This window comes from Notolabrus celidotus, chromosome 9 (assembly GCF_009762535.1).
Source record: "Notolabrus celidotus isolate fNotCel1 chromosome 9, fNotCel1.pri, whole genome shotgun sequence".
NCBI lineage: Eukaryota > Metazoa > Chordata > Actinopteri > Labriformes > Labridae > Notolabrus > Notolabrus celidotus.
In genome coordinates, this window is record NC_048280.1 from 18,832,598 (window position 1) to 18,847,314 (window position 14,717).

The 14,717-nt window shown below is 43.6% G+C and overlaps 2 protein-coding genes across 4 annotated transcripts in view; both read left to right on the plus strand.

The window, feature by feature from the left end:
• dnah10 (dynein axonemal heavy chain 10) overlaps nucleotides 1-8,169 on the plus strand; it is a 31,701-nt gene extending 23,532 nt beyond the window's left edge. The window contains 26 exon segments of the mRNA XM_034691914.1: nucleotides 6-86; nucleotides 209-406; nucleotides 515-676; nucleotides 786-960; nucleotides 1,104-1,285; nucleotides 1,377-1,513; nucleotides 1,601-1,818; nucleotides 1,919-2,140; nucleotides 2,317-2,464; nucleotides 2,609-2,888; nucleotides 2,996-3,225; nucleotides 3,331-3,604; nucleotides 3,697-3,801; nucleotides 3,932-4,086; nucleotides 4,169-4,323; nucleotides 4,460-4,643; nucleotides 4,768-4,968; nucleotides 5,599-5,808; nucleotides 5,921-6,016; nucleotides 6,109-6,280; nucleotides 6,361-6,492; nucleotides 6,643-6,854; nucleotides 6,935-7,102; nucleotides 7,205-7,385; nucleotides 7,464-7,609; nucleotides 7,699-8,169. Coding sequence (XP_034547805.1) covers nucleotides 6-86; nucleotides 209-406; nucleotides 515-676; nucleotides 786-960; nucleotides 1,104-1,285; nucleotides 1,377-1,513; nucleotides 1,601-1,818; nucleotides 1,919-2,140; nucleotides 2,317-2,464; nucleotides 2,609-2,888; nucleotides 2,996-3,225; nucleotides 3,331-3,604; nucleotides 3,697-3,801; nucleotides 3,932-4,086; nucleotides 4,169-4,323; nucleotides 4,460-4,643; nucleotides 4,768-4,968; nucleotides 5,599-5,808; nucleotides 5,921-6,016; nucleotides 6,109-6,280; nucleotides 6,361-6,492; nucleotides 6,643-6,854; nucleotides 6,935-7,102; nucleotides 7,205-7,385; nucleotides 7,464-7,609; nucleotides 7,699-7,845 — 4,571 coding nt within the window. The 3' untranslated portion in view covers nucleotides 7,846-8,169.
• A 1,732-nt stretch (nucleotides 8,170-9,901) lies between these two features.
• Nucleotides 9,902-14,717, plus strand: part of emid1 (EMI domain containing 1) — a 63,449-nt gene continuing 58,633 nt past the window's right edge. For 2 of the 3 annotated variants that reach the window (XR_004632404.1, XM_034691921.1), the window contains exon 1: nucleotides 9,928-10,580. Coding sequence is in view for 2 of the 3 variants with exons in the window: in XM_034691921.1 (XP_034547812.1) it covers nucleotides 10,411-10,580 (170 nt within the window). In the remaining variant the exon portion in view is untranslated. Of the gene's footprint in view, nucleotides 10,581-14,717 lie in introns of all 3 variants that reach the window. The other variant, XM_034691922.1, reaches the window with a different exon arrangement.

Genomic DNA, 14,717 nt, shown 5'->3' on the forward strand with positions numbered 1-14,717 from the left:
TTCAGGATTGATGAATAACACTGTGATCGACTGGTTCCTGCCATGGCCTCCACAGGCATTGCTTGCTGTGGCTCAGTCGTTCCTTGGTGTGTAATTTCACATAGTTTGATCTTTTTAAATGCACTTTAACTGTATCATGACTTTATTTATCTGTTATGAAGAGCTACAGCTGGAGTACTGTTCACATAGTATTTATTTTCTCTCTTAGGCGAAAGTCCAATGATTCCTGAAGCACACACTGCAGCAGTGATAGCTCATGTGTGCATGGTTCACAGCTCCGTAGATGACTACAGCAAACTTTTCCTGCAGAAACTCAGGCGTTGCAACTTTGTTACCCCAAAGAACTATTTGGACTTCATAAGCACATATTCAGCCCTCCTGGAGGAAAAGGACCAATCCATCCTGGGTGAGAAACAGCAGCACCTGCTGTGGAAAGGATGGCAAGCTGCTGTGTATTGATATGTTTGCAATGATTTCAGAGACTGTTATGTCACCTTATTCTCCCCTGTACCAGCTCAGTGCAAACGTCTTGAGGGAGGTTTGGATAAACTGAAGGAGGCCAGTGAGCAGCTGGCGACGCTGAATGTCAAACTAGCAGATCAGAAGGTGGTCCTCGCTGAGAAGTCCACAGCCTGTGAGGCTCTGCTGGATGGGCTCACCACAAACACAACAGTAGGTCAGTACCTGCGTCCCTTAACAAAGTGCAATACCAACAGCAATGTACTGTGCTTTGCATCACCAAACACAGCTGTTGCAAAAAACTCACCAACAACATGTCCTTGTAGCTGAGGAGAAAAAGACTCTGGCAGAAGACAAAGCCAAAGAGATTGAAGAGCAGAACAAGGTGATTGCAGTGGAGAAGGCAGAAGCTGAAAGTTCTCTAGCTGAAGCGCTGCCAGCATTAGAGGCAGCCAGTCTGGCCCTGCAAGACCTAGGAAAATCTGACGTCACAGAGATCCGGTAAAGTCTCCTCCTTACGCAGAGATTTATTTTCATTTTTGATTTATGATCAATCATTTAAATGTAGGACTCGGAGCCATTTATGAATCTATCCTTTTCTTTCTGCCTGCACTGTTCTGATGGTCATCTTGGCCATTATGCAGGTCCTTTGCCAAGCCGCCCAAACAGGTGCAGGTGGTTTGTGAATGCATCCTGGTGATACGCGGCTACAAGGAGGTCAGCTGGCAGGCAGCCAAGGGTATGATGTCAGAGGCTAACTTCTTGCGTTCACTGTTGGAGATGGATCCCGATTCTATAAATAACAACCAGGTCAGGACTGTCAAAGGTAAGTCGACTTACCATAAAAATGCAAATGTGAATAACTTTAATTTGGTAAGTATGCCAAAGATGTTGTCTTTGATGTTTCCTCCGGCAAGGCTTCCTGAAGAGTCTCCAGACAAGTTTTGAGGAGATGCAAGGCATCAGTAAGGCTGGGGCAGGAATGCTTAAGTTTGTTGAGGCTATAATGGGTTACTGTGAAGTTGCAAGGGAGATAAAACCCAAGAGAGAAAAGGTAATGTTGCAATGTTAAGTGCTACTTCATTACGTTCTAGAATAAGGAAGGAAAGAAGGAGGGAGGGTAATGTTTTCTTTTCTTTAGTTGGCACGCCTGGAGAAGAACTTCTTTCAGAGTAAGCGTGAGTTGGAAGGCATTCAGCGTGAGCTCAATGCTCTCCAGCAAGAGTTGCAGGCTCTTGGAGAGAAGTACCAAGCTGCTATTACTGAGAAAGAGACTCTGCAAGAGGAGGCTGAGCTCATGGAGAGGAGGCTGATAGCTGCTGACAAACTTATTTCAGGCCTGAGCTCTGAGAATGAACGGTGAGGACAACATTTGCAACTATGCACCTACAAACCCTGCAAGAGTTTGTTTTCTTCACCAACTTGTGTTTCCACCTATCCCTCCTTTCTGCCCACCCAGATGGACACAAGACCTGGAGGAGCTGAAGCAGCGGCGGGTACGCCTCTTGGGTGACTGTCTGATATCTGCTGCTTTCCTGAGCTACGAAGGGGCCTTCAGTTGGGACTTCAGGAATGAGATGGTTTACAAAACATGGGCTAAAGATGTGCTGGAGAGAGGAATCCCATTGAGTCAGCCGTTCAGAATCGAAAGCCTTCTAACTGATGAGGTTGAAATCAGCAGGTGAGGCTTAGTAATGATTTTAAAACTTTAAACTAAGGGAGATAATATGTAATGTATATTTGTACTATGGAACATAGGACTTTTGAAGTGCTTGTTTCATATATTTGGATGTTGCCTTTGGTTTTATTAAAAACTGATTATAGTGCTAACTGTGTTGAATTAACCTAATGTGACAGATGGGGCTCAGAGGGCCTGCCTCCAGATGAACTCTCAGTGCAGAATGGAATCCTCACAACCAGAGGAAGTCGGTTTCCAATGTGTATTGACCCTCAACAGCAAGCACTCAACTGGATCAAGAAGAAAGAAGAAAACAATAAACTAAAGGTATGAAAAGTTGCATTCAGAAACTGGTAATGGCACTACCACTCACAAGTTACAGAATGACTGACTGTTAAACAGTTTCAGAAATATTATGCACATGCAGTGCATGTACAGTCCTGATAATGTGATCACTGTTTTTCTCCCCAGATCTCATCTTTCAATGATCCAGACTTCTTAAAGCACCTTGAAATCGCCATCAAATATGGCTCCCCATTCCTTTTCCAAGATGTGGATGAGTACATCGATCCTGTGATTGATAATGTCCTGGAGAAGAATGTAAAAGGAGCAGCGGGCAGACAGGTCCTCATGCTAGGGGACAAAGAGGTTGACTATGATCCCAACTTTAAACTGTACCTCAACACAAAGCTGGCTAACCCCAAATACTCCCCATCAGTGTTTGGAAAAGCCATGGTCATAAACTATACTGGTATGATCCTTTGGCATGGCAACTGTAGTCTTTTTATGTACCTCTTTATCAGCTTTTACTAATTTTTTCTATTGCATGTGAATTTACTGTATCTGTTTTATGTCTAGTAACCCTTAAGGGTCTGGAGGACCAGCTGCTGAGTGTGATCATGGGTTTTGAGAAGAAGGAGCTGGAGGAGCAGCGTGAGCACTTGATCCAAGAGACAAGCAACAATAAGAAGTTGCTGAAGAAACTCGGGGACTCCTTGCTCAGAGAGCTGGCCACATCTACAGGAAACATGCTGGATAACACAGAGCTGGTTGACACTTTGGAGGTGACCAAGTCGAAGTCCAGCGAGGTCAGTTTGTCAATAGGTCGCAACTGTGAAGACAGAGGAATGACATTTTTACTGAAGACATTAATTCTATTGTTTTCCTCCTCTTTTTGGTCTTGTGACCACCAGGTGTTTGAGAAACTAGAGTTGGCAGAGAAGACATCTGTGGACATTGATACACTCAGAGACGGCTACAGGCTTGCTGCAAAGCGTGGTGCCATCTTGTTCTTTGTGCTGACTGAAATGGCTCTGGTGGATAGCATGTACCAGTACTCTCTAGCCTCCTACATGGAAGTGTTTGACTTTTCACTGCGCAAATCTCTGCCTGACTCTGTTCTGCCTCAAAGACTTAAGAACATCATGAATACTCTGACATACAGTGTGTACAACTATGGGTGCACAGGTAACATTACAATGATTGAATGATGAGAGAAGCACTGTGTTTATTATTACTTTGTCAATATCACAACCTCAACTATATCTGCTCCTCCTCAGGTCTGTTTGAGAGACATAAGCTGCTCTTTTCTTTTAATATGACCATCAAGATTGAGCAGGCAGAGGGGAGGGCTCCTCAGGAGGAGTTGGAGTTTTTTATCAAGGGTGAGATATCCTGAGTGGTTAAAAGGAGATTGCTAATTAAGAAGATTATAGTGACCACAAATGAGTAAAAACCTGGGTTTGCAGCCCATAACCATACCTTTTGTCTGATATTTTTCCCTCACATTCAAAGGTAATCTATCCCTGGAAAAGAGCACACGTAAAAAGCCTTGTGACTGGCTTCCAAACCAGGGCTGGGAGGACATAGTGAAACTTGCAGAGCTCTTCCCTGAGCAGTTTGGCTCTCTGCCTGATGACGTGGAGAAAAATTCCACTGACTGGAAGTCTGTAAGTGACCACAAAAACAAGAACTGCAACAGACATTCTACTATATCAATTCAGAATATAACCATAATTAATTTCTCCTCAGTGGTATGACCTGGATGGACCTGAACAGGTTCCATTCCCCATGAAATATGCTGAGATCCTGTCAGCCTTTCAGAAGCTGCTACTGCTACGCTGCTTTCGCGTTGATAGAGTCTACAGAGCTGTGACTGACTACGTCACTGTCACAATGGGCGAGAAGTGAGACTGTTTTTGTCGCAATCATGCAGTTAAGATGCAAATATACTGTGTTTGTGTGTAAAATATCACTGTATAAACAGTTTGTGCTATATACAGACATCAGCTAAGTTTCCAAATGCTTGTATTTCTTTCATAGATATGTCCAGCCTCCTGTGATCAGATATGATGCAATCTATGAGCAGAGCACACCTTACTCCCCTATTATCTTCATCCTGAGCCCAGGCTCTGACCCAGGAAGTGACCTCATGAAGCTAGCAGAGAGGTCAGGCTTTGGACAAAACAAGTTCAAGTTTCTTGCTATGGGCCAAGGCCAGGAGAAGGTAACTAAAACTTTGTTGTCACAGTGTAGCTTTCAGTGTGGTCATGAGAACTCAGTGCTGTGTCTCTATGTTATCACACCATATCATTCAAAAGTGATCAGGGATATCGTCCTCTGTGGTACAGGTGGCGCTGCAGTTGCTGGAGGATGCGGTGGCCCTTGGTCTGTGGTTAATGCTACAGAATTGCCACCTGCTGGTTAAATGGCTGAAGGACCTGGAGAAGTCATTAGAGAGGATCACCAAGCCACACCCAAACTTCCGCTTATGGATCACCACCAACCCCATCCAGGATTTCCCAATTGGCATACTACAAAAGTCTCTAAAGGTGGAACACATAATACATTCACCTTGGTTTTGTTTTGGCTTTCTTTGACATGGTGGATTCTCCGCTTTCTAGTAGTGGGCACAAGAAAGGTGTTGGAAATATGACATTGTTGCTTTTCCAATACAGCAAAGTGATCGCAGTGTTAAGGAAACTGCACCACAATCTCAATTATTGTAATGTTTATCTGCATTTTCGACTGTTAAGCAAGACTTGAAGCTTGAGTTTTAGACCAATTTGAATTTGAGGGGCATTTCGACCGGAGGAACTTTACCCCGGAACTAGGGACTTTACCCCTGAACTACGTCCGTTTCGACCGGTGGAACGGTTTTAAAAGTGACCCTGTAAACTGGAGACCTTCAGCTGAATGTAAAGGTCTTTGTGGAGTTTACACAGCTGTTGAAACACAGAGGGAGTTTTAAGATTCAATGTCCTCATCAGATATTTAATGATCATCTAAAGATGTTTATGAGGGATGCATCTGGCTGAAAGTCGTCAGTTAACAGTGTCGCTGTTTAAACCAAAACACTGGCGATCTCTGCCACAGCCTCTTGGGTTAAAAACGATTTTAAATGGCTTGTCTTGATGATAACCATTTTTTGAAAACTAGAATAAAAATAATCTCTTGTGCAGGTGGTGACGGAGCCCCCCAACGGTCTCAAACTGAACATGAGAGCCACATACTCTAAAATTTCCCATGAGACCTTGACTGCATGTCCACACCCAGTTTTCCGCAGCCTGGTGTACGTGTTGGCCTTCTTTCATGCTGTCGTTCAAGAAAGACGCAAGTACGGGAAAATCGGCTGGAACGTCCCCTATGACTTCAACGAGTCTGACTTCTTGGTAAGCGGCATATTTACACTGAATCAATATAGTGAAAACAAATTATTAGCTTAGCTGCCTATTAAAAAATGTGACTTTTCATTGATTTAAATATTGTAACTGTGCTCAACAGGTGTGTATGGAGATACTGAACACATACCTGACCAAAGCTCACAACCAAGGAGACAGCAATATTCCCTGGGGTAGTCTTAAATACCTTATAGGGGAGGTGAGGCGGAGTTCATTATGAAAGTAAACCAAATATGAATATTTTTGTCTGGCTGATGTTGTAAATTCTCTTTCTGTGGATAATATTTTCAGGTGATGTATGGCGGACGAGCCATAGATAGCTTTGACCGCAGGATCCTGACTGTCTACATGGATGAGTTCCTTGGTGACTTTTTGTTCTACACCTTTCGAGAATTCCACTTCTTCAGCAACAAAGATGTAGATTACAAGATTCCTGCAACTGGGCAGAAGAAAGCTTATGTTGGTTAGTTATTTTCATTACTTTTTACTTTAAACCCCCCCCCCCAACTTTCTTTTATTAGCTTTATCCTCTTATCCCTACAGATGAAATTGAGACCCTACCCCTGGCAAATACACCAGAGGTAATGGGTTTGCACTCCAACGCAGAGATAGGATACTACACTCAGGCAGCAAAAGACATGTGGACTCATCTCATAGACCTGCAGCCTCAGACAGGTAGGAGTTTGAATTTTCATACCCCTAGACTTAAAGTTTATTTCAAAAGAGAAAAAATTTCCATTGAGAAATCATGTATGCTTTATGCTTTTTGCCACCATACCTCAATTGTTTCCCTTCTTACATCTATCACACACTCTTTTACCTCAGGGGAATCTGGAGCAAGCATCAGCAGGGAAGAGTACATCAGCCAAGTGGCACTGGACATTCAGAACAAGCTGCCCAAGTTATTTGACATGGACATGATCCGTAAAAAGTTTGGCACTGACATATCCCCAACGGCAGTGGTGCTGCTTCAAGAATTGGAACGCTTCAACAAACTTGTAGTCCGCATGCAGCGCTCTCTGGCTGAGCTGCAAAGGGTGAGGAGGAGAGAGCAAAGATAGCTTGATATTAGGGAACAACAGTTTAGATTATTTCTGATTCTCTTTTTGTCCTCTAGGCCTTGGCTGGGGAGGTAGGTATGAGCAGTGAGCTGGACGAGGTAGCTAGGGCCCTTTTTAACGGTCACATCCCTGCCATTTGGAAGAAATTGGCACCTGACACCCTGAAGTCCCTCGGCAATTGGATGGGCCATTTCAAGAGGCGCTTTGAACAGTATAGTAACTGGGTGAGGACAGACACTCTATTAAATGTAGCCATTTGTATTGTTACAGAGTAGCTAAAAAACAAGTTTGAAACACATTTTAACTGTGTTTCTTGTGTTATACAGGTGGATGAGGGAGAGCCAAAAGTCATGTGGCTTTCAGGACTCCATATCCCAGAATCCTACCTGACTGCCCTTGTCCAAGCAGCTTGTCGGAAAAATGGTTGGCCTCTGGATCTTTCCACACTGTACACACAGGTCACCCAGTACCGCAACGAGGATGAAGTCAGTGACAGACCAGGACAGGGTGATGAAACAACACTCAGCCTCTGCAGCATGATTAGTGATTAGTGATAAAGACTAATGATAGTGTTTCTTCCTGCAGGCTGCTTGGTGTCAGGCCTGTACCTGGAGGGAGCAGACTGGGACATAGAGAACAGCTGCCTGGTGAAGAGTAAACCAAAGGCTCTGGTTGTTGAACTGCCCATTTTAAGAGTCATTCCCATAGAGACACGCCGCCTCAGGTTACAGGTGTGAACAACAGCTCTGCAGGTCTCATGTCATGTACTTTTTCATATTTCTTCCTAACTGTTGTGTTTTTTGTTTGTTTTGTACCACAGAACACACTGCGCACACCTGTGTACACCACATCCTTGCGGAGGAATGCAATGGGTGTGGGGTTAGTATTTGAGGCTGACCTGTTCACCACCGAGCACATCTCTCACTGGGTCCTTCAGGGAGTCTGTTTATGCCTGAGTGCTGACTAAAGACAGACCTCAGCCTCACTGAGCTGGTTGGCTTTCATGCCGTCAGTTTCAACATGTTGATTCATATTTATGGTGCCTGATGCTTGTCAAAACAAACTGATAGAGTCTCATAAGAAAACCAAATGGAGCAGTGGATCATTATTCTCCTCCTAGTTTTCATTATTTTTTCACTAGATGGCAGCACTCGACTTTACAGAGCTCGTCATGCTGGGCTGTAGCTCCGGTGATTCCTCTTAAATGTAAAAGGCCTTGAAAAGTCAGGAACTTTTAACCTCCAAGTCTACTACTGTTTATAGATCAATAAAAGTTCACAACTCAGCTGAATCATTTACTTTTCTTTCTTTCTTTTTAAACCTGAGTAGATGCTGATTATTTATGCTGAGGTTATAAGGGGAACACAAACTGCTGTGTGCAGTGGAAAACATAGCACTGACCAAAGGCTGCTAAAGTTTTCCACTTCACCCATGTAGCTTTTCAGCTTTCCTCTGCAGTATAAGTAGCAGTGTATTCTTCATTTTAACATTTAATGAACAGATCTGGTGCAGTGCTGAGTAATCGAAGCTGCTGAGGTCAGCGTGTTCAGCAGGTGAAGTTTACTCTGAAAATCCAACAGCCCCTGGAGGATGTGGCAGCTGGTGAAGCAGTGAGGTCACAGAAATTAAAACTGCCACAGTTCTGAGCCATAGCACAAGTAACATATATCATAGCTTTGTGAGAATGCAGCTGTAATCATGTGCTGAGCAGACTTTACTGTGGGTAACTATACAGAGAAAAGACAGAATTGCATTTCCTTTTAAGTGTTCATATGAGATCACTGTCCTGTTATTCTGTTATTACAGTATTGTGTCACCCCTCTTAAAGGCAGAGGTTAAAGGTTAGATAACTTCTTTTCAGCTTGAGCTGGTACGACTGTCATAAAGAGTGAAGATCAGGACATGTTTATGACAAAACTACAAGGGGAGTAATAGTATCCCCCTGTTGAAAAGAAGGAAAGAATGGTGTGCTGTTTAATGAACCGTCACTTCACGTGAGTAGGCAGTCCTTCAGTTAATGCACGTCTACACAGACAAAAGGTGCTGCAGCTTTGTGTTTGCACAATAAAGGGGAAGGGATCTATAGAAGTGGGAAAGAAAAAACTGAAGACTAAGAAAAAAAAAAGCTCAATGGAACCGACCCCATCTTCCCCCTCAGAGGTCAAAATTATTTTCAGCTGCTTGTGACTGCAGGGATTTATATTAACCCTAAAGTGCTCCAGTTCCTGCTTGGCACTGCTGCCTGCACAGAGTGGACTCGTAAAATACTAAGGGTGCCCCGAAACAAAAAACTCTGACACATCATTTTGCAGCCCTTCCCCCTCAATCCCTAACTGTTTCCGTTAGTTGTGATTGAGAGCAGGTGGGCTTACACAGTCCTGCTTAAGTGCATGAAAGTTCTCCCTTAAGGACAGGGAGGATGATTAGTGCCAATCTAAATGCCCTTATGTGATTGTCAATGTGTTGACACTACCTCTCACAAACTGAAAGTACACAAACTATAGTTCTCTTAAGCATCTTTGGTCCACTGCTGGGACCTGTATTTCTGTCATATGGCCTGAGAGGTGTAGTCACCCCAACCACAGATCAGATATACAACCTGGGGCCCAAAGATTTTGGTTGCATTGCCAGGTGTTTAGTTTGGAGTAGAACCTCAGCCCTGTGGTTTGCTGGCTGCTTGCACTGTAAAACTACATGTCCCACAGGGAATGGATCAGGGACATTACAGTAACCTCAAATATTCTGCTGCCACTGTCTGCTTACCTTGGCACTGATGGCTTTGACAGAGAAGCTGCAGACCACAGCCACTGTCCAAACACATAGGCTACTAAAAATGTTAAAGCATTATAAACTGTGATGAATCTTACTTTATTAACTTTTTAAAATTACTTTTAAAAATAATCAGAGACAGAAATTAGCCCTTAATTTCACCCAAATGCAGAGTTGTTCACCGAGGGAATTAGTTTCATTGATTTCATGAGCATCTGAGAAGCAGCTACCCATAATTCATTCAGATCAAAAACAGTGCGTAATGTGCAGTCGCCTCCAGCGCGCATTGTCCTCTGACTGAGAGAGGTAAAAAACGGGGCAGGGTAAAACAGACCCAGCAGCAGGCAGGCAGTGCTTTTAAAAGACCAGAGGAGACTATAAAAGTGCTTTCATGCCCGCTGCAGGAGAGACTGCTCGATGTGCGCGCCGACAGACGGAGATAGGCAGAGCAGAAGACAACACAACAAATTAACGGGTTGTTTCACGTGTCGACACTCTGTCAGAGGTAGAGGAGTGGGAGTTTGTTTGACGGCGTTTTTTTTTAGTTCTCAGTATATCAATGCGGGCTGTTTAACTAAGCAAGTACACTCAGACCTGATTCTTGTACTTTATTTAAATAGGATGTGCGTCTTATCCAGCCGTCCCGGTACCGTTTGACATATTTACCCACACACCGAGCTGGATTCACAAATCGGTCTGTTTTCTAACCGGGGGAAGTCGGGCTCATTCAAACTTTTCTGGCCGTACTTTTGATGCCACGGAAATGGGACCGCGCCAACCGGAGAGCGTGTCCTTGCTGTGCAGAAAAAGTTTGCTTTGGGCCGTGCTGATCGTCTGGCTTAGCACGTTAGTGGACGGGACCTGGAAGACGGGACTCTACAAAACCTACTCATCCGGGACGGCAGCTTCTCACACCTCAGTCTATCAGAAGAGGTAAGAGCGACCACTTTTTAGTCACTTATAATGTACTGAAACATGTTTTAAGCATGATTTATCTTCCGACAAGCCAATAATAACCCAATGTCTTTATTTTTACCCTGAAAAGTCACTCATTGTATTTTAATGTCATGCATGACCCTGCAGAGCTACTCCCATCTCCATCCATCCACCAGGTCCCATTGTCTTCCTGACAGTTTGTTTCCTTTTCCTGTGCTGGCAGCACACTTTGCTTTGCTGACTCCCATCCTCATTGTTGTCTGCAAGCTCACCCACCTCCCTTCAGTTCGGCTCCTCTTGAAAGCACCCTCTCTGTCACTGTCTGAGGTGTGCAGGGAGCTCTTTCCTACCTGCAGCAGGACAGAGACATTGGGAGCAGGAGCAACATCTGCTCCTTCTCAGGTTGTCAGGGAGCTCTTTAAAGCACCACCTTTGGTCCACATAAAAGCTGCAAGATCACAGCAAGATGTGTCTTGAAATGATCTGTGTAGTTAGAATAGGAAGGGCTGATGATGTAAATGTCTGGAAATAAGTAGATAGCCTGAGATAAGGTGAGAAAAGGGGGAATGATTTAATGCTTTCAGTGCTTTCTGAAAACGATTCTGCAGAATAAACTCAAAGCCAAGAGCGCCAACCAGTTCTGCTTCCCCCCTGAACAGAGCCAGTGTTGAGCATGGAGACCAACCAGTGCTTCATGGCGAAAGGACCATTCCCGTCATACAAATATTTATGTTTTCAGGTCATATGTGTGTGTATACATGGGCTGAAACCTCCTCCGCTTTCATGAGGCACGGTTTCTTCTGGGTGTGTCCAGGTGGCTTTCAGCACTCTCAGCCTCGCTTCACTGCCTCACCTCTCTGTTCAGATCTCCTGTCACTCATCATGTCCAGAGGTTTGCGGATGTGTTTACTAAACACAAGCAGCTGGAACTCCACCACATCTGCACTTGTTGTGGGAATGGTGGAGGAGTTTACAGTTGGTGTGCCGCTGTTTGTAAGAGGCAGGACCAGACAGAGTTGAGGCTGCTGTTAGTGTGAGAGGTCAGTGGGTTTGAAGAGCTCAATGTCATCGTCCACCTGCTGTCTGACCTGGAAGCAGGAGTGCCAACAAGGTTGAACAGTGGCAGTGAGATTTTAGAGCAAAGAATGCTCTCCCATGAGCACTTGCTGCTCTGCATTCAGTGATAGGAACTTGTCATGGGATGCAGGAACTTAAAAGGAAGTGAATATTCATTTTAGCCTGTGAAAGGATTCCGTCACAGGAAAACCTTCACTAAGAATGTCCTCCGTCTCCCTTCACTTTCCCTGTCTTCACACAGTGATTACCCAAATCAAAGGGGATTAACTCCTCCTGAGTAATTTCTCTTCTGTGGCGGTGGCTCTGTGGAGGAGCTGATAAAGTGTTCGTTCACCCCTGTCCTTCTTAACAGCTGTATGAGCTCGGTACACTGAGGGGTTAAAGAGGTAGCTGCTTCTTTATTTTTTGTCTCGCCCGCTTCTTTATCCCCCCTTGAAGGACTTGTCATGGTCTGACAGGCAGTCTGAACCCTGTGGCCACCCTCATTCCTCACCCATCATAACCATGTCCACATTTCCTTTAAGCATGGGAATGAATACGGCAGAGATTCCAGGAGGCTGAGCCCTGAGTGGCTTAAAGCAGAACGGATTTAGATCTGGACGTTCAAAGGACTTTAAATAATGTCTGTGCTCAAGGACGTTTTTCACAGATATTATGAAGCAGTCTCCAATGGCTAAGCTCCTTTAATAATCAGCTGGTGGCTGATACATTTGTTTGTCAGTTATCAACTAAAGCTTTACCTGCACTTTGATTTTTTTGTGACTTTTTCTTAGATGTTATCCACCTTCTCTAATATGAGCATTGCTTTTATTTCTTATTTTCAAGTCATTTTTTACAGAATACGTTTATTTTGGACAAGTAGTTGAACAAAATAAAACCTCTTTTGACAACATCACAGATTGATGGCAAAATGTAGAAGGTATTTTTCTGTTTGCTTGATGTTTTATGGGCCAGCCTGTAAATTTAAAGCTTATGTGAGAAGTTTTTCCACTGGTTCTGAACAAGCGGCAACCTCCGGTCTAAAAATATGAATTCAATGTGGAAGTGCTAAAAACTGCAGTTCATCGAGGATCCGCTTGAGGCTGGCTCCAGGAGTGCCGGAAACCACATACACACCAATTCAAAAAAGCCGATGTTTACAGCAGAAATAAACATGTTTACCGCCTGGTACAAAAGACGAGTGTCATCAGGATAGCTCATTCCTCGATCGGCACACACTGAACAGGGGGTGAATTTGTTTCTAACGCAGCAATTTCGAAGATATTGAGATTACGAGTCTTCCAATGAGAGGCACAGCTGACTTGATTGACAGGTGGGAACACTGTAGCTGTTGGCGAGGGGGCTCAAAGACCGTCTCTTTACGTCATAATCGTTCAACAGCAGCACTATTGGCCTCAAAACAGCTTTTTCAGAAACAGATAGGTGACGTCATGGATCCTACGTCCATATTTTATACAGTCTATGGTTCTGAAACAGACTTAAATAAAAACGGTTGCTTCTTTATAACCTACAAAAACAAACAAGGCCTTCAGAGAAAAGATTAACCATTTCTAAATAGTAAGTTTAAATGCCAGAAACTGCTGCAGAGGGGCTGGTGTCCGACCAGAGGATTGATAAGTGGCTGAAGAAACAGCCTTTCATTACATTTTCAAGAGCATATTTACAACGAGTCCATATTTGACTTTAAAAATACAGGTTGAGATTTTTTGTCAGAAATGACTACCGTGGTTATGTTCAGGTCAAGGTCAGCAAAGGTATAAGATGTACATCTTTGACCACAGGGGCCACCAAAATCAACGTAAACTGAAAGATCTTCACAGAAACTTTAAAAAAAATTCCCTAGAGATTCAGTTATCATGGAGATATTCCTAATTTGCAGCCCTACACAAGCAAAAATACAGCTTTTGAAACCAGATACTTTTTTTCTGTAGTCTTCAACCATCATAAAATTGAACTCTTTGAGTTGGACTGCTGGTTAAATAGAGCAAGATTTATGGAAGCATCAATTTTCTGACATGTTAAAGGGTTATCATCACAAAATAAATGAGAGATGGATCCATAACGGGGAAAATAGTTGATTGAAGTATATCAGTGCTTCAGTTTTATACTGGACACTGCAGTCTGTTTGACTACCACAGCAGTTCAGTTGTCAAGACAAGCTTCTCCCAGTTGAGACTCCTGCGGAGGGCAAAGGCCTGTCTTCCTCCAAAATAATTTGAGAAAGTCAACCACATCCACAAGTTTATAACTGTTCTCACTTGGATTGTTGTTCTGTGCTGTTGATCAACTGTCTCTTACAGTTGATTCAGCTGCACAGTTCTGACTGGGAAGAAACAGCAGAATCACTTCACACTATCATACAGGCTTCACTTCACTGGTTTTCTGTCAGTTTCAGGATTCAGTCCAAGATTTTTGTACTTGTTTCCAAAACTTTACATGGGCTGGCACCATCATACCTGTCTAAGTTGTTGCACCAACATGCTCCAGTCAAAGCACTGGGGTCAACACACCAAAAAAACAGAGCTGACAGAGTTTTTGCAGTGGCTGCCCTCATCTGTGGAACAATCTTAAAGCTTACCTTTATATATATCAGAACTGCACGTGTTTCTCACAGTAACAGCCGATCAGCTGTGATCATGATTGAGCATTCAGGATTGACAACAAACTTTATAGAGAAGTAGATGTGATAATGGTCAATACTTTGGTCAAGCAGAAGTCCTTTGTTTTACTTCCATCTCTAAACGCTCAAAGAGGACAAACAGCTATCAAACACAGACATGCACTTAAAGCTCACAGGTGTCCACGCCTGAGAGATCCAACAGACGAAGACAAATGAGTTTTCCTGGTACCTCTGAGGCTGCTGTGAGGAGTCACTTAGCCATGACCTTCAAGGACCTTCTTCTTTTGATGATCTTCACTGTCATTTGTATGAGTGGCTTTGAACCAGCAACATGAAATCCCTTTAGTCCTTTTGGCCCACTCTCTTTTGACTTATCATTTAAGTATCATTTGGATACAGACAAAGCATATATGCCTGCAGATTGTTCTATACTCTTC